This window comes from Lineus longissimus, chromosome 12, assembly GCF_910592395.1.
Source record: "Lineus longissimus chromosome 12, tnLinLong1.2, whole genome shotgun sequence".
NCBI lineage: Eukaryota > Metazoa > Nemertea > Pilidiophora > Heteronemertea > Lineidae > Lineus > Lineus longissimus.
Window position 1 is genome coordinate 284679 of NC_088319.1, and position 22573 is coordinate 307251.

The 22573-nt window shown below is 43.2% G+C and overlaps 2 protein-coding genes across 4 annotated transcripts in view; both read left to right on the forward strand.

The window, feature by feature from the left end:
• Nucleotides 1-1879: 1879 nt before the first annotated feature.
• LOC135497328 (uncharacterized) lies at nucleotides 1880-4312 on the forward strand. Its single transcript, XM_064787134.1, has 3 exons — nucleotides 1880-1948; nucleotides 2445-3038; nucleotides 3370-4312. The coding sequence occupies exons 2-3, from the start codon at nucleotides 2447-2449 to the stop codon at nucleotides 3861-3863; spliced, it is 1086 nt and encodes a 361-aa protein (XP_064643204.1). The 5' UTR covers nucleotides 1880-1948; nucleotides 2445-2446; the 3' UTR covers nucleotides 3864-4312.
• A 1150-nt stretch (nucleotides 4313-5462) lies between these two features.
• Nucleotides 5463-22573, forward strand: part of LOC135497161 (forkhead box protein J3-like) — a 31662-nt gene continuing 14551 nt past the window's right edge. For 2 of the 3 annotated variants that reach the window (XM_064786904.1, XM_064786907.1), the window contains exons 1-8: nucleotides 5463-5881; nucleotides 11228-11302; nucleotides 15381-15458; nucleotides 15715-15834; nucleotides 16944-17037; nucleotides 19589-19702; nucleotides 21441-21635; nucleotides 22279-22397. In XM_064786904.1, the coding sequence (XP_064642974.1) occupies nucleotides 5585-5881; nucleotides 11228-11302; nucleotides 15381-15458; nucleotides 15715-15834; nucleotides 16944-17037; nucleotides 19589-19702; nucleotides 21441-21635; nucleotides 22279-22397 (1092 nt within the window). In that variant the 5' untranslated portion in view covers nucleotides 5463-5584. The remainder of the gene's footprint in view (nucleotides 5882-11227; nucleotides 11303-15380; nucleotides 15459-15714; nucleotides 15835-16943; nucleotides 17038-19588; nucleotides 19703-21440; nucleotides 21636-22278; nucleotides 22398-22573) is intronic. The other variant, XM_064786906.1, reaches the window with a different exon arrangement.

Consider the following 22573-nt stretch of genomic DNA (forward strand, 5'->3'; position numbering starts at 1 on the left):
GCACCATGAATGAACGCGCGAAACCGGCGAAAGGCGAAGATATCCTAAATTGCTTCGTTTACTATCTATTTCTATTGGTCAAGACAATTATAGTATGGATTATCGGTTGTGGTCGTTCGGAAACTGGTGTCGAGGTTGACAATCGTCTGCTACATTTAGAACTTCCGGCTGTGCGGCACCAGAATTTCACGCCACAACCGATGACAACTGGACAGTTAATTTTCGATTTTGCGCGGAGAGTTAACAAGGAATTGATGGGGCGAGGGTTTAATGATTCGAGCTGGATCATTGCCGTGAACTTTAAGAAGGCGCCAAATATTTCCGCCTCGCTTCTTTGACCAATGAGTTATTAATTTCGCTGGAACTTGGGTTGTAGTTTGGTGGTCGTCGCCGTGACACATGACACTGCCGCAGCGTCACCCAGAGTTAACTCGCCGTGTTCTTGCGTTTTCGAAGAATGATATGATAACCTACATTTACTTCCTGTTATGTAATCCGAAGATAAATCAAATATGCTCTCAATTAATATGCTTCGATGTGCTATGCATTGTTTGCATGCATTATCACTGCTATTACTGCGGAGTCCCCTTTGCCTACAATCAGAGTTCGTAACCGAGATATAGATAAAGTACCCATGTACACTATCTGTTGATTTTTGAAGAGTTCAGATGCAAGGAGGCAATATAAAGTGAAACGAGGATTGGCCCGAGTACCGAGCGAGACCTCGGTGACCCTAATCAGTGATCTATGGTGTCGAAGGCGGCCGAGAGGTCGAGGAGAATCAGCTCAGCCTCCTTGCCTTGGTCGAGTTCCATAAGTAGGTCACGTGCAACAAAGCAGTTTCAGTGTTCCCTTTCTGTCGGCTGCAGCGCATCCTGATATAACCAGTGATTTTCAACATACTCCGCCTCTCGATATTTCAATATCTGTGTAATACGAGGTCGGAGTCTCAAAAACCTGTATCTCAGGATGACATCAAAGCATCTTCGTGCGTGCAGACAGATTGCATCCGTGGATAAAAGCTGAGTGGGGTTTATATACTGAATGTCTGATCAGGTAGACAGTGCTACTAGAAGCAGATATCCAGATATAGGGAAATGAAACTGCCTCTAATGAACTGCTGCATCTACGTATCCTCGTTCATCAGCAGGACTGCCCGATTCAAATTGGCCATTTCCTTTCGAGCTGCTGAAATAACACAAAACCTACAGAGTGGATCACAAATTGGCCATTTCGTTCTCACTGCCTTGTATAAACTTAGTCCTGTTATTTGTTTGTTTGTTTGTTTGTTTATGCTTCTTGAGTGTAGAACTCACACGTTTAGGCCAAGCGGAACGAATGTTCTGTTATTGATGTAATAATGGAATCCCCTCTTGTAAAGCAGTTCCCGTCATGGTATTGCCTTGCCTGCATGGTCACGTGTGTGTTTGTCACTCAAGGGGGGGGGGGCTAATGAGCTCTTATTTTCATGTGTCTGTGGTATCGAGGGCTGTGGATATGCACCAGACAACTTCCTGTTCCTTCAAACAGGGACTTAGCTGGGGGGGGGGGGCAATAAAACGGAAACAATCAATTACACTTTTATTATTTGAAGGAGAAATTATAATCGGAGGAACATTTTGTTTTAAAGTCGTCGATAAAATACATTACACATTACTCACTTCTTTCTTCGAAGTTCGTAGACTCTTCGTAAGTCTTGCGAAACCTGCCTATTAGCACAGTCGGTTTCGCTGGTGTGTTGACTGTTGTGACCATCTTACATAAGACACCAACAGGTTTTACACAGTAGTGTATGGATTTAGCCCCTATGTAAAAGCCCCTATGTAAAAGCACTACTCTATAAATTGGTGCATAATGGTGTATGTGCAGTGGTCCCTGTTTGTAAACAACGTATTTCGGAAGTAAAATGCTGCTGACAGAGGGATGATATTTAGTTCATGAACTGAAGGTATGTACCATTTACTGTCTTAATCAGAAGAGGTTTGAACATAAGTCGAAGGCTTCTCTTACAAGTGATCATAATTTCGCTATCAGAAGTGCAACGTGGATACTGATTTTTGATTGGTAGAGTTTTGGCAGTGTCTAAGACTACATTCCACCATAACGCTTCATATTGGCACTACACTCACGGGGCAGTCCATTGCGCCCCCAAATTAGACCTTTGGGCGACAGGACGAGGCTGGTCAATGCGTTTTGAGTGTAAGTGTCACTCGCACTGGCACTGGCATACTTGGTTCACCAGTGACTTATGTAGGCCTAAATACCAATTCAGAGTATCAGGGTTGGCCCAATTTCACTTCACCAGGTTTGCCGCTTAGGAAGGGTAATTTTCCAGCGCGGTTGGTTCAATTTCTCTTCACAAGGTTTGCCGCTTAGGGCAATAAGTCAGTGGCATAATGTATAATTCAAATAAAGTTTCTCGATCATTTCACTTTACTTTGCAGGAATGAAACTAAAAGGCATTTCGATCATGATCGTCATGGCAACGTTGGCGGCCATGACACCTGTCAGTGGAGAAATCATCACAACAGCTTGTCCAACCTCGTCCACATGTCGCAGCGGAAACTGCGCGGCCGACACGAAAACTGGAACTGAGTCGTGTGTCTGTGGTCCTTACTTCTCTGGTGCATCTTGCGAGACTGTTCGTCTCGACGTCCCTGATTGGACAATCACATCCACCACTGTCAGTTTCAAGTGGCCCAGAAATATTACCATAAAGGAATACGAATTTGTTTGCTATGAAAAATATACATTGAACCCTTCTATTATTTTGACAAGGAATCTGACACAAAATACATTCGACACTTTGACGTTCACCGGGTTACAAGCTGGCGCGATCACCTACGTCATCTGCCTTGTGGACTCCATGGTCTTCAATGTGTCGGACCCGAATATATTCTCCACGGCCCTGAACAAGAATAATGAGAATTGCTTCAGTTTCTCGACGATGTATGACGGGAGAGACCCGGCCACTTTGGTCGCGTACGGCATTGCCATCATGATTGGATCAATCTTCTTGCTCAGCCTAGTTGTAAAGTGTAAGTACTCAACAGTCTGGAAAGGGATGGATGTCCATACCAAACATTCGATTTTCATCCCCTTCCAGACCCTCACAGGATTTCCGAGACTCCCAGACGGCTTGTCCAATCAGAGGCTACAAATTTTGCATCATCGGTGTAACCATGAGAAATAGACCAATCAAAAGATGCTATTTTGGGAGACGAAATGACATTCGGCTGATTGGATGAATGAAATAATGTTATGACGAAAAATATCGCAAAGGGAGGCTATAGGCTAGAGCAATTTGCAGGTCATTAGTTGTCGTAAGTCTTCGTTTTACCAACTGATGTTTCCGTAATTTCCTTTCAGTCTTCTTCGACGTCCGTCAAAACAAAGTACGCCTCCGAGAAAAAGAGTTAAAAAGTCTCACAAGGATTTTGAATCCCAAACTGTGGATGGGCGGGCGAAACTCCCCGGAACCAACCAACAGCAGACGAAATGGCGAGACCGGAAAGCCGTCACTCGGTTATGTGGACCGAATTTTAACAGCCTCGTCTTCAAGTCCGAATCTATTAGCCAGTGACGGGACTCATGGCCGTTCAGCAAGTTCGGCTGACATCCGGGCATCTGGGAAGAAAGCCAAGTACATCCCAGCGGACAAACGATCCATTGGTTCACATGGATCCAGGGGATCTGTCCCCAGGAAATCAAACTCGAATCTGGCGGTTTTGGTGAACATGAAAGATAGTCTGGGAGAGGGACGCTCGGGGAGCCGCACGTCCATCCTTGACATGACCTTTGATGGCCAAGGTCAAGGTCAACCAAATCGGAGTCAGTCGGTCCCGGGGATAGACATGATGTGATAGGCCTACCGGGATTGGTCGTCTCGGCACATATTCTTTTAATTTTGTAATTTGGTCCCCAATCATCGCGAGAGGACAGCGGCTTCCGGAAGAGACCAAATGTACGCTAGCTTCATGGTAACATTTAGTAACCGCTACTAATGGCGGGGCTAGGAGATTGCATCGCAACTTGGAAAAGGTTGCGGTGTTTGTTGACCATTAAAAGCCAGGCAAACAAATTTAAACCAACTAACACCAACTCCCTGCTAACGCCTATTTGGGCATAGGGAGTGAGCACATGTCGGGAGTGACAAAGTTCTGTTACAATAATGATGGAACCATTTTCGGCTTTTAAAAAATCAAAAGCATCATTAAGGTCGTCTTATATTACTCTAGCATGAGTGGATCAGAGTTAGAATTTGACCGTATCCAGGGTTGGAAAAATCTTGCGATTCCATTTAATACTAGGGTACGCAACTCATTCTTATAATCTTTATATACTTTTTTATCTCCACTTTTTGCATATACAAGTAGTTCGATGAAATAAAAATGATATTTTATAGATCGAATTCGTTTTTGTTGTGATAAAAGTTCTCTTTTCCTTGATATGATCTTGATGAATTTCATCATCAGTCTGGAAGGGGTGGATTTCCATACAACATTTTAAAGGCTGGGGGCATATCGGCAGGGGCTGGGGATCAAATTGGACAACGGCACGGAAGTTCACGATGCCCTTGTAGTGTGCCTTATTCATTCAAGATGGAAGCACAGTCGACGGTTGCCCACTGAAAGGAGATTCGGGGGACTGGGTTAACTACCCCACCAGCATCAACACCTTCTCGGGCACAGGGCCCATTAGAGTTGTCCTCTCGGCATGAAGAGAACACTTCTAAAATTCCTCGGATTAATCATTCCTATGGCTTTGCTATTAACACAGTAGTTGCAGCCATCCTGAACCTAATTTCCTTATACCCAGCCCTGGGTTTAAATCTTGATATAAGATGTAAAAACCTTGGTGGTCAAGATGCTACAGGCCCTGAGAAGCAATAAACAATCAAAGACATTTGTAAAGGACTTTATAATTTGAGGGACTATCTTTCACTTTACACCAGCCATGCACTATGTACACAATGTGCAGCTAAAGCCCGTTACACACGAGGGACTTCTCACCAAGTTAGTTGTACGCCGTGGTCATCCCCATCTAATAATAGACTTCCGCCCCAGTGACGTATTTACGACAAATCCCAAAACAAGGCCATACCACAGAATTGGAGGACCAAATAATGATCAGCCAACAAGCTGGGACGAACCGGTTTTGAATTTGGCGGGCACGTGACATCAGCCTGGTTGTCGCTGCTACGCAACGCTGCTGGGGGAAGAAGCTTCCTGGGGTGTTAAGAGGTTTGTGCGTTCGCGTTGAAATCACTAATGAACATAGTACTTCTTTAAAAGAACATGCTAATAGCATAAAATAGGCCACACATGATACCTAATAGGTTGAAATATATCTGATAGAGTTTTAATCGTCAGTTAGGCCCTGAAATCGATAACGCTTGATAAACGTGGGCGCATTTATATACTTGGCACTACTTTGAGTAATGAGGTTATAGTGAACCAAAATGGCGGACTCTGACTCTGATGCCGAATTTGATGTCAATAATGAGACGCACATTGATCCCTGCAGTCTCAGCCTCACACCGATTGACTGGTTATCCAACCTGAAGCCATTTCCTGGAGGGGGGATGGCAGGGCCTCCTGGCCTCAAACCCGGCCAGAACGGCGTCGGGAATGGTGTCAAAGGACAGCTGGGAATGGCGCAACGCAAACCTCCGAACTCTCCTCTCGACACGAATGCCACTTTCGATCAGCGTGAAGTTGATCACCACACAACACGGGATGGAAAACCTCCCTACAGCTACGCAAACCTCATCACATTCGCTATAAACAGTTCGATCAAGAAGAAAATGACCCTAAGTGAGATATATCAATGGATCTGTGACAATTTTCCTTACTACAGAGAGGCAGGCAATGGCTGGAAGGTGCGTACATTTTGACGTTTCTACACACGTAAGCGTATACATTGTATACCACTAGTCACTACTCTGACTGAGCAAGTGTGGTTTTTCGTTGTTTTGCGATGTACAATTACAGTTTTTCTTGCATTTTCACTTATTATGGGATTGTTACTGCTGATATCGGCAACTGTCAACTTTTTCAGGCTTTTATTTTTTATGTGTTTTATTCTTTTTACGTTCTTTTTATTACCGTACATCATGCGGGACATCATGCATGACATGGTTGGCAGGCATTGGTTGAGGGGGGGGGGTCTACACAATAAAAGATTCAGATCAGTGACCTATGGGTCACAGATCCTTTAATCTATACCATCAAAACGTTCACAAAATCATCCTCTCTGAACTCTCCTATGGTCCAGCAGGCCTCTTAATTAAAGGGGGAATATAGTCATGAGGAGGGGGTTAAATTTGTCATCTTCAGGTGACTAATATATGCACAGTATTAAGGGCCCTGGATCATATTGGATACACCACTAGGCACTAAGTATATTCCTTGTACAGCGTGAATACTTTTGATGTACTGTGATATGTGAAAGAACCCTATTGACGACTTTGTGTAACTTTATCATGCCTACCTAGCTACTGCCTATAGAGTCCCTTTAAAAAAGAAAAGGCAGAGCAGAGAAGCGACATTGATGGCCTTTTCCATGTTTCCCTGTTCAATCATATATACCCCGGTCTCCCCAGAAACAAATCAGCCATTCAGGGGTTTCAAGGAGCAACCAGAAGGCGCTCACTTGAATGCGACCAGTAGGGGAACCAAATAGTGACTCAGCCGGCAGTCGAACCGACAACCTCTTGATCATGAGGCCGACTCTCTTCAACTGCGCAACCGCTGCACCCATACATCCCAAAAAAGGCAGGCAGCAGCACCCTGCTTTAATGAAGGAAATGCATCAGCCACTTGTATTGTTATAAAAGGCAGGGAAAAAGGGAAAATAAAAGAGAAAAGGCAGGGTGGTGGTGCAACCTGCTTACTCTTCAGCTGAAACACTGAAAGTCCAGCATGACTCCAAACTCAACTAATCCACCACTAATTACGCACAGCCTTTTATCACTGCCACATTCCTCAGAATTTGAAAAACCGTTCTCCGATCGATACTGCTGATTTGCCTGAAGCTGTTATTGACCCGATATGAGAACAGATCATATGCGGGAGATGCAATTGCTGACGCGTGCTCGATCGGATTCATACAGTTCCACGGAGGATGAAAGAAATCATACGATTGAAATTTCATCTTCCTATTGTATAGAAGGATACAATGAGCGCAATAAGCACATCGAGTTACATTGCCACTGGTGTATTGGAATTCAAAAATTAGCCATTCTGAATGTTCTCAAGATGTGTGTGTTCTCTATGGTTGAGTACATGTACAATGATTCTGGAATTGACTTGAAGTCAGCAGACGTTCAGTACCTTTTTGAAACATTTGTCACTCTCTGTCAAAAATGCAAAATATATATTTTTCCCACATGATTTTTGGTATGGTCACTCATGCAGTTTTGAAAGAGCTTTCCATAATGGGACTTTGTTAAGAGAAGTTGGCAGTATGTAGTTTATAGCATTCAATATAGTACCGAATCTTTTTGTGAATGAAATTGACATGTGATTGATATCTCTTGTGTGTGGACCATTTGATTTACTCGTCCAGCCTAACGGTGATAAAGTTCCTCATTACCAAGGGTCCTATTTTGATTGAATTGGGGGGATTGACCATAGGCACCACAATTTTAGCAAGAACTCCCTCCCTAGAAATTGGCATTCAGTTTTGTAGGAGTTTTAATGTCAGGATTTCAGCTCCAAATCAGTTCTTCTGTTTTTGCCGAGAAGAGCCTTCCAAGTTAAAATGGGCATTCACATCATTTTGAAGGCGTTCTTATCGCTTTAGGATTTCAAGTTCTAGCCAAAATATTGGTTCATCAATCATGTGGTCAAGCCTTGACAGAAGCCTTGAAATGATGAAGTAGTTGAGATGTGTTCATTCAGGAATCAACTCTGGCCAGCCCTCTGTTATGGTCTCATTTACAATTCTTATATTGTTCAAATCTGGTCATTATCCTACGTCCACCACCATGTTTGACCAGGGATATCTTCAACAAGGCGCAGTAGACATCAGATTTAGAATAATACCTCAGACAAATCCTCGATAAGTGTTTTAATCTGGTCACGTTGATTAGAAAATTGACGAAAGCTACACAGTTTAGACTGTAGTGGTGAATGAGCAATACTTTGTGGTGTCGAGGAGGCGGGGGGGGGGGGGGGGGGGGGGGGCCTCTGGAAAACATGTCTTACTTTAAAAAAACATTAGCCAAACATCCCTGTAAATGTGGATGGCCCACCCTAATCTCATAAAAATAGCACATTTTGGACTTGAATCTGATTAACCCTTTAGCTACTACGGATCCTACAATTTTCTACCTGCTGCTCACTGAAGTTTTAAAGCCAAATCATGATTTTGACTAGGTAAAGAACTTTTGAAAAAAGAGATACAAAAAGTTGTATTTCATGCACTACAAGTGATATTTATTTGGTAGAATACATTCATATCTACACGATTTTAGGCAATTTTAGTTGAATTAACCCTCCACGAACCAGAATTAACCCACCATCTTCGAATCTAAAATTTCAGCACAAACACCTCTTTTTATGGATAGAAATGACCAAAAATGTCAATGTATCACCACAGAATGACATATATTGATGGGTTACTGGCAAAACAAATCGATATTCCACTAATAACTTGCTATTTATGCACTTATCCTGACTTTTTTTAGGTGATAAACACGCACAGTGTATAAGCATGTACATTTACATGTAAGACTACTGTAGTGACCAAGCGGTATCATGCATCGGCTTTCAGCCTATATTACGCCCTGTGTTCGTACTTTATGAATGTCCACACCATCATATTCCAATTGTCCAGTCTCCTAACAATCTTTTGAAAGTAGTTAGATGAAAATCTGTCCAGTTTTGGTTCCACAATGACCCAATTTGTGTCACGAAATTTTCGATCATAATCCAACATGGCGGCATTTTCACCAAAGTTCAAGATGTTCATTCAAAGCTATTTTTCTCTATGAAAATACATTGTAGCACACCTAGAAACGAGCTTTAAATGAATTATAAGGTAGGCAACCATGTCCCCATGGTATTATTAGTGAATTATGTGCATTGGTACAGGCGCAGTGGTAGATTTAAACAGGGGCGGCTACGGGCGGATCAGTGAGGAGCCGGGCGGGCGGCTACGGGCGGATCAGTAGCTAAAGGGTTAAACGTCAGAGCTACGTCATCCAGTGTCAGTAATGGCCTGATCGTGTTCAAAAATAGAAGCCTTTGTTATAAATTTTACAATAAACTCTCTCAGTGTATGAACTATAGTTCATGGTTTAAATGACAGAAAATGTGTTGTGCTTTGTGTGCGAAAAATAGTAAGTAGGCCTATTTCTTGTGTTGCATTCCTTTCAGGGTAAAAGTCGGCCAAGTGGTGTAGGTTGTTTTGATGGGTGTGCAGTCGAGTGTGGCTCCGGCTATACATTGAGGCAGTTTTGTACATGTGTATTACATAGTCAGGCTTGCGGTTGGCGCAAATGTGTGGCTGAAAGATTTCCTGCCCTTTTGAAAGGATGTGATTTGGAAAAAAAACTTCTTGCTGAACAGTACAGTACTGGTAAGAAGTATCCACAGCCCAGCTTTATGAGTGACAGCTCAGAAGCGTCAAACTCACCTGGCTCAAGCTGTGACAGGGATGTTTGAAGAGGGTCAGTGGGACTGGAAGGGTGTCATTTTATGTATACTGCAATGTGTGTGCAGGGTAGCAAAAGGAGCTAGCAGCTGACAATGACCCGCTGTTCTAATTGAGGTCTGATTTCGCTATTCAGCGGGAACCGCCGACCATCTTTGGAAACCTTGTGGTTTTCACAGGCATTTGAGAAATCCTGATGTGCGTTCTTGGTGTTTTAGTTGTAACTGACCACAAAGCCTGTGGAACTGGAACGCTGTAGACCGTAGCAGTTTACTACTGGTAGTGGTACTATCATGAAGTCAGACCTTGAAAATAATCAAGACAATGTAATTTGCTGTCTCCACGAGGCCTGATTGCTCTATCATAGAGCAACAATAGCTGCTCTCTTCATGCCACTGAAACCATTAGTTTGAATGCATGCCACTCACTCATCATTTTTATGATAAATGTAAGATCATTCAATAATCGCTGATGTCCTTCAATAATCGATCCATCGGGCGGGACTTTTTTTGTACTTTTCGGAAAGACGTCAATCAACTTTTTGTGTTTTTAACCTAAATACTGTTTAACGGTGAAATGTTAGCGCAGATTTAAAAGCTGACATGTCAATTGAGCAATCGCGTTGAGTACATCGATGATGACATGTGTTGAGTACATCGATGATGACATGTGTTGAGTACATCGATGATGACATGTGTTGAGTACATCGATGATGACATGTGTTGAGTACATCGATGATGACATGTGTTGAGTACATCGATGATGACATGTGTTGAGTACATCGATGATGACATGTGTTGAGTACATCGATGATGACATGTGTTGAGTACATCGATGATGACATGTGTTGAGTACATCGGTGATGACATGTGTTGAGTACATCGGTGATGACATGTGTTGAGTACATCGGTGATGACATGTGTTGAGTACATCGATGATGACATGTGTTGAGTACATCGATGATGACATGTGTTGAGTACATCGATGATGACATGTGTTGAGTACATCGATGATGACATGTGTTGAGTACATCGATGATGACATGTGTTGAGTACATCGATGATGACATGTGTTGAGTACATCGATGATGACATGTGTTGAGTACATCGATGATGACATGTGTTGAGTACATCGATGATGACATGTGTTGAGTACATCGATGATGACATGTGTTGAGTACATCGATGATGACATGTGTTGAGTACATCGATGATGACATGTGTTGAGTACATCGATGATGACATGTGTTGAGTACATCGATGATGACATGTGTTGAGTACATCGATGATGACATGTGTTGAGTACATCGATGATGACATGTGTTGAGTACATCGATGATGACATGTGTTGAGTACATCGATGATGACATGTGTTGAGTACATCGATGATGACATGTGTTGAGTACATCGATGATGACATGTGTTGAGTACATCGATGATGACATGTGTTGAGTACATCGATGATGACATGTGTTGAGTACATCGATGATGACATGTGTTGAGTACATCGATGATGACATGTGTTGAGTACATCGATGATGACATGTGTTTCCTCTTTCTCTTTGCAGAATTCAATACGACATAACTTGTCACTCAACAAATGTTTTCTAAAAGTGCCGCGTTCAAAAGATGACCCAGGAAAGGTAGGCCGACATTTTTTATCCTGCGTATCAAATGATGATTTAAAAGAAAAACAAATTTTCTAATATATTACTTTTAAAATATCAAACTGTGTTCGATTGAATATGATTCAAAATTTTTGTAAAATTGATTGATTTTGGGGAGTTTGTGTTGGAATCAATTGGATGATCAAACATATTGCTTTTTATGTACAGGGTGACCCGAAACGATTGCAATCCACAAGAGCATTCAACTCTCAGATTCTGCTAGTGTAGGTGATAAAAAACAGTCCTGAAAATTTTAGCCGCGGAACTTCAAGGTCGTCAGAATTCCAGCAGAAAGGTCATCTTACGATTGGAAAGGTTATCAAAGCAATTACCATATGACGTATACAGGGTTCTCAACACCAAATATCTTTCAGTGGGTGCTTAATAGAACCTCATTATCCAGGACACCCTCAGGACTGACAAATGCTGTCCTTTATTGAGAGGTGTCCTGATTAGAATGGTCAAATTGAATGGCAATGGTGTATTCTGGTCCAGGTGCTAAAAATGAAAAAAAATTCAATTTTTTCAATAGCTGAGCCTGAACGAACAAATTCAAAGTGGAGTATCCTGATTATGCGTTGCAATCATTTTGGGTCACCCTGAACAAGTGATTGATTTTGAAAAGGCGTGGGATATTACCTGAATTGGAAATGAGCTGAGATAAAAAGTTCTTGCGAGATATGGAATTTTCAATTTTGAATCTGCTGATTTTGACAGTTGATTTTTTTGGTCTGGTTTCATTTTCCACTTTTCATTGAGTGAAGATGAAAAAAACCAGGACTTGGTTCTTATGGGGAAAGGGGATTTTGGAATCCAGTGGGAGTTGTGTTACAGTTTCAGCGAATGACAAAAGCCTCAAGTTATTTTTGACTTCCATCCAATTGAAGAATATAGGTTTTAACCCCTAGTTGTACTCCATTTTGTCAACCACACATGTGACTGTGAGGTTTTCAAACTATAATACATTGTGTGTTCAATTGAAAAGTGACAGAAAGTCATAAATGCTCATTGTACTAAAGATAAGGAGAATCGCTCATGGATGGCCAACCCTTATTGTCTGTCACAATCCTGTGATGTCACATGATGTCATCACCTGCCATGCTGGAGGGTCAGACAAAGGAAAGTCAGCACCAATGACCATGACAGCATTTGATTCAGTTCAGTCAGGCATGACAAATCATTGTTCTACCGTCCTGAATCTCTCTACTGCTTTATGAATTCTAGTTCCTTTAATAATTTAGGAGAAGTATGTTCCTGGACTAAAACATCAACAATAATAGGGGTTCTGTGAAGAAAAAAACACTTTTGTGGAAACGAAGAAATATCACAGCTAAAATTCATAAACGAGTTGTCTTCATGAAACACACTGAGAACTATTTTCAATTGTGGTTTCGTTTTGTCGAAACCAGAAGAGAACACACAACTCAGTTGCCCCAGCCGAGTCTCGATCTTCAATTTGAGACCGCTGGAGAGAATGAGTCGCTGTAAGACTTGCAAATCAAGGCACACGTCCGATGATATGCTGATATCGTGGATCAGTTTACTGCAATTTTCTACCCGAATGTATTGTAATGAAATAATTAGACAGACGTCTATTTATTGTCTCAAGTGGTCGCGTTTTTGCGGAGGATGTTATTCACGTTGGTCAGCATGTGTGGCACGTGATCAGTTGGTCAAACAACGTGTCTTCGGCTCATGTTGGTGGCACGTGATATCAAGCTCATGTTGGTGGCACGTGATATCAAGCTCATATTGGTGGCACGTGATATCAAGCTCATGTTGGTGGGACTTGATGTCAAGCTCATGTCATGAGGGAGTATTATGTAAACCTGAATGCAAGGTCCCTGTAATTGATTGAATCAACATAGTCGGATATTTTTCTAGGGTCTTTACCGATCAATAGCATTGCTACATTGCTACTGGTTGCGCTGCAAATATTTTGCACTTGTTTCTGACCCTTGCTGAATTTTTGACCCGGTTCACGACATTGCAGACCCCTCCACCTGGCTTGCAAAGGTTGTAACCACAGAGAGTTGCTCTAGTCTTGTGGCTCGGACTCTCAGCAGCGGTAAAATGAGGTCCTTGGTTTGAACCCAAAGGAGACACGAGACTCTCAGTAGGTCTCTTTGACGTGCCTTGCTCCACCAAGGTGTGGGTACGAGACTCTCAGCAGGTCTCTTTAATGTGCCTTGCTCCACCAAGGTGTGGGTACGAGACTCTCAGCAGGTCTCTTTAATGTGCCTTGCTCCACCAAGGTGTGGGTACGAGACTCTCAGCAGGTCTCTTTAATGTGCCTTGCTCCACCAAGGTGTGGGTACGAGACTCTCAGCAGGTCTCTTTGACGTGCCTTGCTCCACCAAGGTGTGGGTACGAGACTCTCAGCAGGTCTCTTTGACGTGCCTTGCTCCACCAAGGTGTGGGTACGAGACTCTCAGCAGGTCTCTTTGACGTGCCTTGCTCCACCAAGGTGTGGGTACGAGACTCTCAGCAGGTCTCTTTAATGTGCCTTGCTCCACCAAGGTGTGTGTATCAGTCAGAAATGCTCAGGTTATAACACAGGGAGGAACTGAGTTGATTTGCCAGATCTCCAACTGCATCAAACAGTATGGGAACTGTTTCAAAACTGCTCCCTGCCCTATTTCATTGTAATAAGATGACACCCACCCTTTTGGAATCCTGGCAGAAGCACTGGGTGCGGACACTCTCACTCTCGACCAAACCTCACGACTTCACAGTGACCTCAAACACACAGCTGACCTTTGAAAAGACGCGACGGCATAGATCGATTTGAGTACGATTTGCTCCAGGGCGATTCACCGCGGGAATCCCATAGCACGTATTCACGCTCAGTTTGGGTCAAGTGGCTCAGTTTTCACGGTTCAGTGGTTTGGATTGGATCCACATTCTATCTGTATAGGCCTCTGCGATAAAAGCTGTTTCATTGTTGATAAGAGCTGTTCCGTCTTGTTCCGTCTTGTGACATTATCACTCTAGAAGAACCCATGCGGGTAGTTTGCCTTCAGTAAGCTAATTGTTCCAATTGCTTTCATTCTGAAAAGTCAGCTGTTTCAATGTTTTCATTTTTTGATTGAAAATACTTCAGATTCTTGGGAAACAAGCAATGATTTTTGCCAGTAGCCATTTCATGTTTTGAGACCCCCCTAGAGCATGTTTTTGTAAACCATAAAATGTGTCGACCCCACAGTTAGTACGATACACCCCCTGACCCTACGTGGTGTGTGTGGGAGACATGGTACTATTGCCTGGAAATATCCAATATTATACCCGAGTGAATCAGTTGATATTTCATCGATGCACTACCCCCTCTCTCCCCCTCTGGCTTACCATATTAGGCTCTTCCAAACAGAATCCTCTCCTACATCAACAAAATCTGCTCTGACTGTTTTGAATGTGTCAGAGCTGACATGTTTTGAACAGCGCCATCTGGGGGCTGCCGGGTTCAAAATATTAAAGTTGATCGCCACGAATGTGTTATTGAGTGATTATCATGTCATAACGCTCGGGGTGCCTTTAAAGTCAAAAGAGTAGTGGTCAAAAAGTAAAATAGTCAAGTGATTTGCCCAATGCCACTGTGTAGAGCCAAATGTCTGACTAGTCTGATTTCAAACACGAGACTTTTGATTCTTTATATTTGAGTATATCTTCATTTTGACCTTCTTGACAAGTTGAGACTGGAGGCGTGGACACAATGACAAAATATCTGTCCGACAGAAATTCAAATTTACTTGTGAATTAAAGTCAAGTGTAAATATCAGTGGTGTAACTGGCAGATTATTATTCAATAGTGCTTTGGTTCAAGTCAATAAAACTACTACATTACTCGAAATCTGAATAGTAGATATGAGCATGTGTGTCTGTATTATTTGAACCATTAAACTTTCACTAGAATTTGACAATACTCGTATATTTATAAGAATCAGATATGGTGCTGAAGGACAAGGCTGTAGAAAAGGGGTGATCTTTAAGAGTCAAACCTGTGTAATGTCATCATGATGTTTCAGTTAGAGATCTTAAAGGCACTCTCTATTTGCAGGGGTCATATTGGGCGATCGATACGAATCCACCTGAAGATCCACTGCCACGGAATAAAAAACGACGTTTAAGTGAACGGGTTAGTAGTGTGCCTTGAAGTAGTCAGATGCTGACCTTTGACCCAAGGAGACGGCGAATGCTTCTCCTTCTGCCTGTGGGCCTGATTCCGCTTCAACCCAATGATACACCTTGGTAAAGGAAGCAGACAAGGTTCATCGCCTTGCCCAAGGACACAAGTTAGAAACAGTTGTGACCAAGATGTAAGACCTATCGGCGTCGGGTTATGAATCTGAAGCAGACAAAATGATCTCAAAAATGTTCCTTTGTTTTTTTAGTCGTCGCCATACAGCCCCGAACCTGCCTACCACAGCATGGCCAACGGATCGTGTCACACGAGCGAGTCGCCTATGTTAAACTCACCTAATGTTCAAACAAGCCAGCATGTGCAATCTGGGGTAGGTATATACATGGTGACTCGAAAAGTTGTCACTCCACAAACTTGGTCCAATAGAAATCAGGAACAGGAGCCAGAAAAGAGGGTGTGTGCGCTGCTTTTTTTATCAAGTCTTCTCGTGTGTTCTGAAATGTCATCATAGTCAATTTCAAAGATTTTTCATGAATTACTGAGTGCATGCGTCTGGTGTGTCCCCCGCTTGCCCTTGGATCCACGCCTGTTAGCAATAGCAACTAAAAAGGATGATGTTACACGCCCAGGGTGATGCAATAAGTGACTCCCGTGCTATATTTCACATTTCCCTTGGATGTGAATTTTCATTGATCATCTCAGAATTATTCACGGCTAAAAATAGTTCTTGATCCATGTGAAGTGATTTCTTGATATTTCGTGTTGTCTTTGAGGTGAAGCAGTCACACAGAATTTGCAAAATGAAAAAACGGGAAACAAATTTTCAAAAAACAGATTTTTGGGGGCGTACTGCAGAAAATAGGCAGAGCAAGAAGATTATTTTAAAGAAGCAGTCTGCTCTTTTGCTGAAAGGCTTGTCAATTGATTCCGAAAATATAAATTTCGTGTCAAAATTTTGTGCTGTCTGATTAAAAAAGCACAAGTGGATCCAGTTAAGTAGGAGTATGAATTGAACCGCACTAGCTGGAGGGTTCAGGAGGATGGGGGCGGTGCTAACCAACAGATCGCGTTCAAAAACTGCTACCAATAATTTCAACTGGTGTCAACTTTCAAAGGTTGTGCTTTGAAGAGGTTTATATTGATTTTGCTGACACAGTGAAAAATGATTAGTTAACCCTTTTACTGCGGGCACGATGTCAAGCTTGTGTCATGTTGATATTTCTGTCACGCCCTGTACAAACTTGCTTTGATCTCAGCCAGGAAATTCTTTAAACCTACAAATTTTATCACCGTTCTATTTTCGTGATTTGCAAAAATTTCTTTAAAAAAAGTAATTCGAATTTTATTTTAACCTATGCCAAAATTTCCTATGGTTTTTCCAATTAAAATACTTTTCTACGATTTTCAGTTTCGCTTTAATATTGATATCATTCACAAAATCTGCAGAATATTCACTAATCGTTTGTTTGTTTTTGCCAGCAGCCTCAACCACCGTTCATAGACAGTGACTTCCAACAAGACCTGAGTTCATCGTTCAGAAGTCTCTACCGGTCCATGTTTGAAAATTCACAAAGTAAGTATTGATAATGTGCCCCTATCATGTGACATCTCTTGCTGCCCTATCTTGGTGCAGATAAAGGAATCTAACCAGTGCTATGAATGAAATGTCTCATAACGATAACCCAGTCATTGACTGCCTGATTTTGATTGTCTGAGACATCTTGAATAACGGCCCGTAAAAACTGTACTATAAGTCAAGTACCTCTCACAACCAGTGATTGTGAGAGCAGAAATATATCTCTGTGCATTATTTGGTGAAAAAAAGGCAGCAGTGTCTCACCGGAGTATTTTGAGCATTTTAGGCCAAAAAACCCAATTTGTGATGGTCGGGTGAATAGGCCTTTTTACACGGTGCTGGTTCAAGACAACCCTCCTGAACCGTCACGAGGCGTGTTCGGTTCAGGACGGTTCATTTCGCTTTTACACGGGGACGGTTCGACGATCTGGCCTCGATCCGGCTCCAGGCCGGTTCGTCACTAACATCGTCAATTGGTGGCGCTGATCAATCCTGCTGGCGGTGGAGCTACGAAAATATCACAACAACAAATAATACAAAATGGTTTACGATGGCGCCGGTGAGATGCAGAGTTTTTGCTTTGTACACAGCATTTGTATGGAAAGAAAGCTCTTGCTCTCGATAAATTGAAGATTTCACAGCAGTTTCTTTCCGCGGAAAATTTCATGCCAGGAACACGGCAGCTATTCCCGCGAATGACGTCACGCGAGTACCGTGTGCAAACCGGCTCGGAGCCGGTTCGCTTTTACACGCATAAATAAACCCTCCTCCACCGGCCTACACCGGCCTGCACCGACCCGAGACCGGCGATCGGAACCCGCCTCGGACCAGGAGGGTTCAGGACGGTATGTTCGCTTTTACACGAGGGAAAATAAACCGGCTGGTACCTGAACTAGTCTCGATCCGGCTTGAACCCGCACCGTGTAAAAACGCCTATTGTCTTTGGCTGCAGGTTTCCAAGGTAACACCATCACTCGGGTGTAATCTGATACCCTAGAAATACTAATCGTGTGGTTTGGTGTATTCAGATCATGTGACTGATAATCAAGTCAAATTAGCACTATATATGGCATTCACGGCTCTCTTTACAGTATTTATAGCGATGGTGGTAATTCCCCTTATACGGTACACGTGATGTGCAATGTAAGGGGTGTGCTACTGCATGTAAACACACCAAAACGCCGTTATTTCTTAGAGTGGGCGTGGATGATCCGTTGTTGTCCATCAAAAGCCAGCACCTGTTTTTGCCGCAAGCACATTTCACGCTGACAATCTCTGCTTATGAATGTTAGATATCTGTTGTGCTGTGGGTCAAGGGTATAAAATATTGTGGTCATTTGGTGCATTATGCCATCAGTGGTCGATCAAAAGCCAATATTCCTTCATAAGAGCGCAGCACTTGACGAAGTGGACCAACTTCACACACGTGATGTCACACCATTTCAGTCGAGATGTCTGACTTGAAAACAACAAAACTCTGATTGTTATAACATCATGACACAATGATTTCCTGACGTCATGCGCTCTTCTATCTTGTTGTTTCTTGACCAAAATACCTGAACACGGGGATTCATAATTCTCACCGGTCACTGCCGCGGTTGCTGAGAAACATAAAATGATATCACTGAGTTCAAGCTGACCGGCAGCCCCCTCTATTGCAGATGGCCAAATCGCAAATTTATGTAATATTAGCCAACAGGGTGTAAAGTTGGAAGGTGGCAAAAGTGGAGATGACCCAGGTATGCTTCTTGTCGTGTTATCCCTTGCAACAAAACTCCTCTGTCTGCAGTTTATGCCTGCGGCTGCGACAAGAATCGGTCATCGCTGCGATGTGTGTTTTGCTTCTGTTTCAAGACTTGGTGTATGTGTTGAAATATGTTGTGAAAAACGTCAAACGTCCATCATTTATAAACCCTACCGTCTGTACCCTGCTTAAACAAATGTTGTCATGTTGCATAGCTTGTTAAACTCCTCAGTAGCTTGCCCCCACACGCACCCAGCCATTCTTCATCTCCTACCACCTGCGATACACTCCTAATCCATGTCACGTTAAACACCACCCTGATTTCTGGTGTTTTGGCACAGAAAATTAAACATTTGCACAGGAAAGCAGGGTGTGTCCCAAATGATGTAAGTCATTGAGAGGCTGAATTGGTATATTGAAACTTGTTTCTTGATTTCCCCATTTTATCGTCACGACAGGGCGTGGTCATCTGGGTTTGAGCACATCCATTAAAACAGCTTTGTAAGATGTCGAATGGGGAAAGTGACTTGGTGACAAGGTCTTCCAAGAAACCCAAATCAGCCATTATTTGGTCTTATTTTACTGCGATTTCATCACATTCTTGTAAATCTATGCCTGTTGGTGTAGGACTAGGGGGGGTTCGTGGCACAGGCCACTGAATCAAAGCTCTGTGAGAGGTTGAAAACGTCCATGAAGGGTTGAGGTTGAAGAAGGAGGAATCTACAGAGGTCCCGTGAGAAACTGAACGATATGAAACCTAATGCAACACTATTTCTCTGTATGTCCTATGTTTTGTCTCTGCAGGTGGATCAATGAACTCGCAGAATCCCGTCAACTTTGATGCATTAAAGGAGAGCCTTCGGCTTGTCAGCAGCGGACACTTCGACTTCGGTCAGACGGATATGCACCAATTTCAAAGTATGGAAAAGTCTTTCACTTTTTTGGGGAGTGATTGTGATATCGGGGTCAATGCTAAACTATTCCAATCCAATGTATGTTGTTAATATTTCTCATCACACATTGACATTACCACTGATGTAAGCCATTACAAGTGTGTTGCATGCAGAAGTTGGTGTGACCACAGGACTGTGGTCTACGGGATACAACTACTCATTGTATGCTTCCACAGAACATTTAGCCACATACACAGGGATAAATCTGATTGATCCATTGAAGGTCAGGAGACTGTCATGTGGTGCCACCTATCTGCTGCATTCTTGTCCTTGTTATCACTTTATACTTGACCGGGAGGATACCAGGTTATGGAGTTAAACGTGACTCACAGATCATGTCCCAACTGCTCGGTTCTTGAGCCATCTGTAACTCACAGATCATGTCCCAACTGCTCGGTTCTTGAGCCATCTGTAACTCACAGATCATGTCCCAACTGCTCGGTTCTTGAGCCAACTGTAACTCACAGATCATGTCCCAACTGCTCGGTTCTTGAGCCATCTGTAACTCACGGAACATGTCCCAACTGCTCGGTTCTTGAGCCATCTGTAACTCACGGATCATGTCCCAACTGCTCGGTTCTTGAGCCAACTGTAACTCACGGATCATGTCCCAACTGCTCGGTTCTTGAGCCAACTGTAACTCACGGATCATGTCCCAACTGCTCGGTTCTTGAGCCATCTGTAACTCACGGATCATGTCCCAACTGCTCGGTTCTTGAGCCATCTGTAACTCACAGATCATGTCCCAACTGCTCGGTTCTTGAGCCATCTGTAACTCACGGATCATGTTCCAACTGCTCGGTTCTTGAGCCAACTGTAACTCACGGATCATGTCCCAACTGCTCGGTTCTTGAGCCAACTGTAACTCACGGATCATGTTCCAACTGCTCGGTTCTTGAGCCATCTGTAACTCACGGATCATGTCCCAACTGCTCGGTTCTTGAGCCATCTGTAACTCACAGATCATGTCCCAACTGCTCGGTTCTTGAGCCATCTGTAACTCACGGATCATGTTCCAACTGCTCGGTTCTTGAGCCAACTGTAACTCACGGATCATGTCCCAACTGCTCGGTTCTTGAGCCAACTGTAACTCACGGATCATGTCCCAACTGCTCGGTTCTTGAGCCAACTGTAACTCACGGATCATGTCCCAACTGCTCGGTTCTTGAGCCATCTGTAACTCACGGATCATGTCCCAACTGCTCGGTTCTTGAGCCATCTGTAACTCACGGATCATGTCCCAACTGCTCGGTTCTTGAGCCATCTGTAACTCACGGATCATGTTCCAACTGCTCGGTTCTTGAGCCAACTGTAACTCACAGATCATGTCCCAACTGCTCGGTTCTTGAGCCATCTGTAACTCACGGATCATGTCCCAACTGCTCGGTTCTTGAGCCATCTGTAACTCACAGATCATGTCCCAACTGCTCGGTTCTTGAGCCAACTGTAACTCACGGATCATGTCCCAACTGCTCGGTTCTTGAGCCATCTGTAACTCACGGATCATGTCCCAACTGCTCGGTTCTTGAGCCATCTGTAACTCACGGATCATGTCCCAACTGCTCGGTTCTTGAGCCATCTGTAACTCACGGATCATGTTCCAACTGCTCGGTTCTTGAGCCATCTGTAACTCACAGATCATGTCCCAAGTGTAAGACAGGTTGTGACGGCCCCCATCACAGTCAATTAACTTTCTGTTGCAGGTCTGTTTGAAAGCATGCGTCAGGGTGACATGAACAACTGGAACAACATGAACCAGGACCAGCTACTCGAGCTCACGTTTTCTCTCAACTCGTTTATGAACCATGCAGGGATCCTTCAACACAGTCAGAATAGCTTACATAATTCGCAGGGTCCTTATATCAACAGCCACAATGGTAGTAATGCAAGTTCGTTAGGTAAGGCCAACCCTAAGACCATAAGGTTCCATCCTAATGCAAGTTCGTTAGGTGAGGCCAACCCTAAGACCATAAGGTTCCATCCTAATGCAAGTTTGTTAGGTGAGGCCAACCCTAAGACCATAAGGTTCCATCCTAATGCAAGTTCGTTAGGTGAGGCCAACCCTAAGACCATAAGGTTCCATCCTAATGCAAGTTCGTTAGGTGAGGCCAACCCTAAGACCATAAGGTTCCATCCTAATGCAAGTTCGTTAGGTGAGGCCAACCCTAAGACCATAAGGTTCCATCCTAATGCAAGTTCGTTAGGTGAGGCCAACCCTAAGACCATAAGGTTCCATCCTAATGCAAGTTTGTCAGGTAAGGCCAACCCTAAGACCATAAGGTCCGTGTTGGCACCAATGAATGTTCTGTAAATAGATTTGATATTTCATCTTCATGAGAAGTCAGGTCAAAGTCAGACTCTCAAGCTTATCATAATACCCTAAGTTTCAACAAGTCTTCGTTTAAAAGTTGCAATATCTAACTGGGAAAAGTTGAACCACAACTATATTAGGTATGGACTGTTCAATGGAGGTCTGGTATCGAGTACAGTCCCGTTCTTCCTCACGCTGAGCTCCTCTAACTTTGTTATTCTTGCTTTCAGGTTACGCTCTCAGCCCACACATGCCCATGATGCCAAACTCGAGCTCATCAAGCGGCCATTTACAAGTGTTGAATCAAAATTCACAATCTCTCAGTCCTCAGATCAGTCCAAGACAGCAGGTAAGTGCAACTGTTCATCCTTTACCCTGTCCCTGGAGTACAAGGGTTAAGTACTATATTGAACTACAAAAACGCCAGAGGAAGCCATCAGTTCATCTTGATACGTGTTGAAGTGAATTACATGTACATGTCTAACTGCACTGTTGAACACTGGGGGTTTTGTACAACTTTCTGTC

Excerpts from the sequence above, each read along its gene's own strand:
- LOC135497328 (XM_064787134.1), top strand. The coding sequence starts at position 2,447 with ATGAAACTAAAAGGCATTTCGATCATGATCGTCATGGCAACGTTGGCG. Across the intron at positions 3,039-3,369 it reads GCTCAGCCTAGTTGTAAAGT|TCTTCTTCGACGTCCGTCAA; the intron begins GTAAGTACTCAA and ends ATTTCCTTTCAG.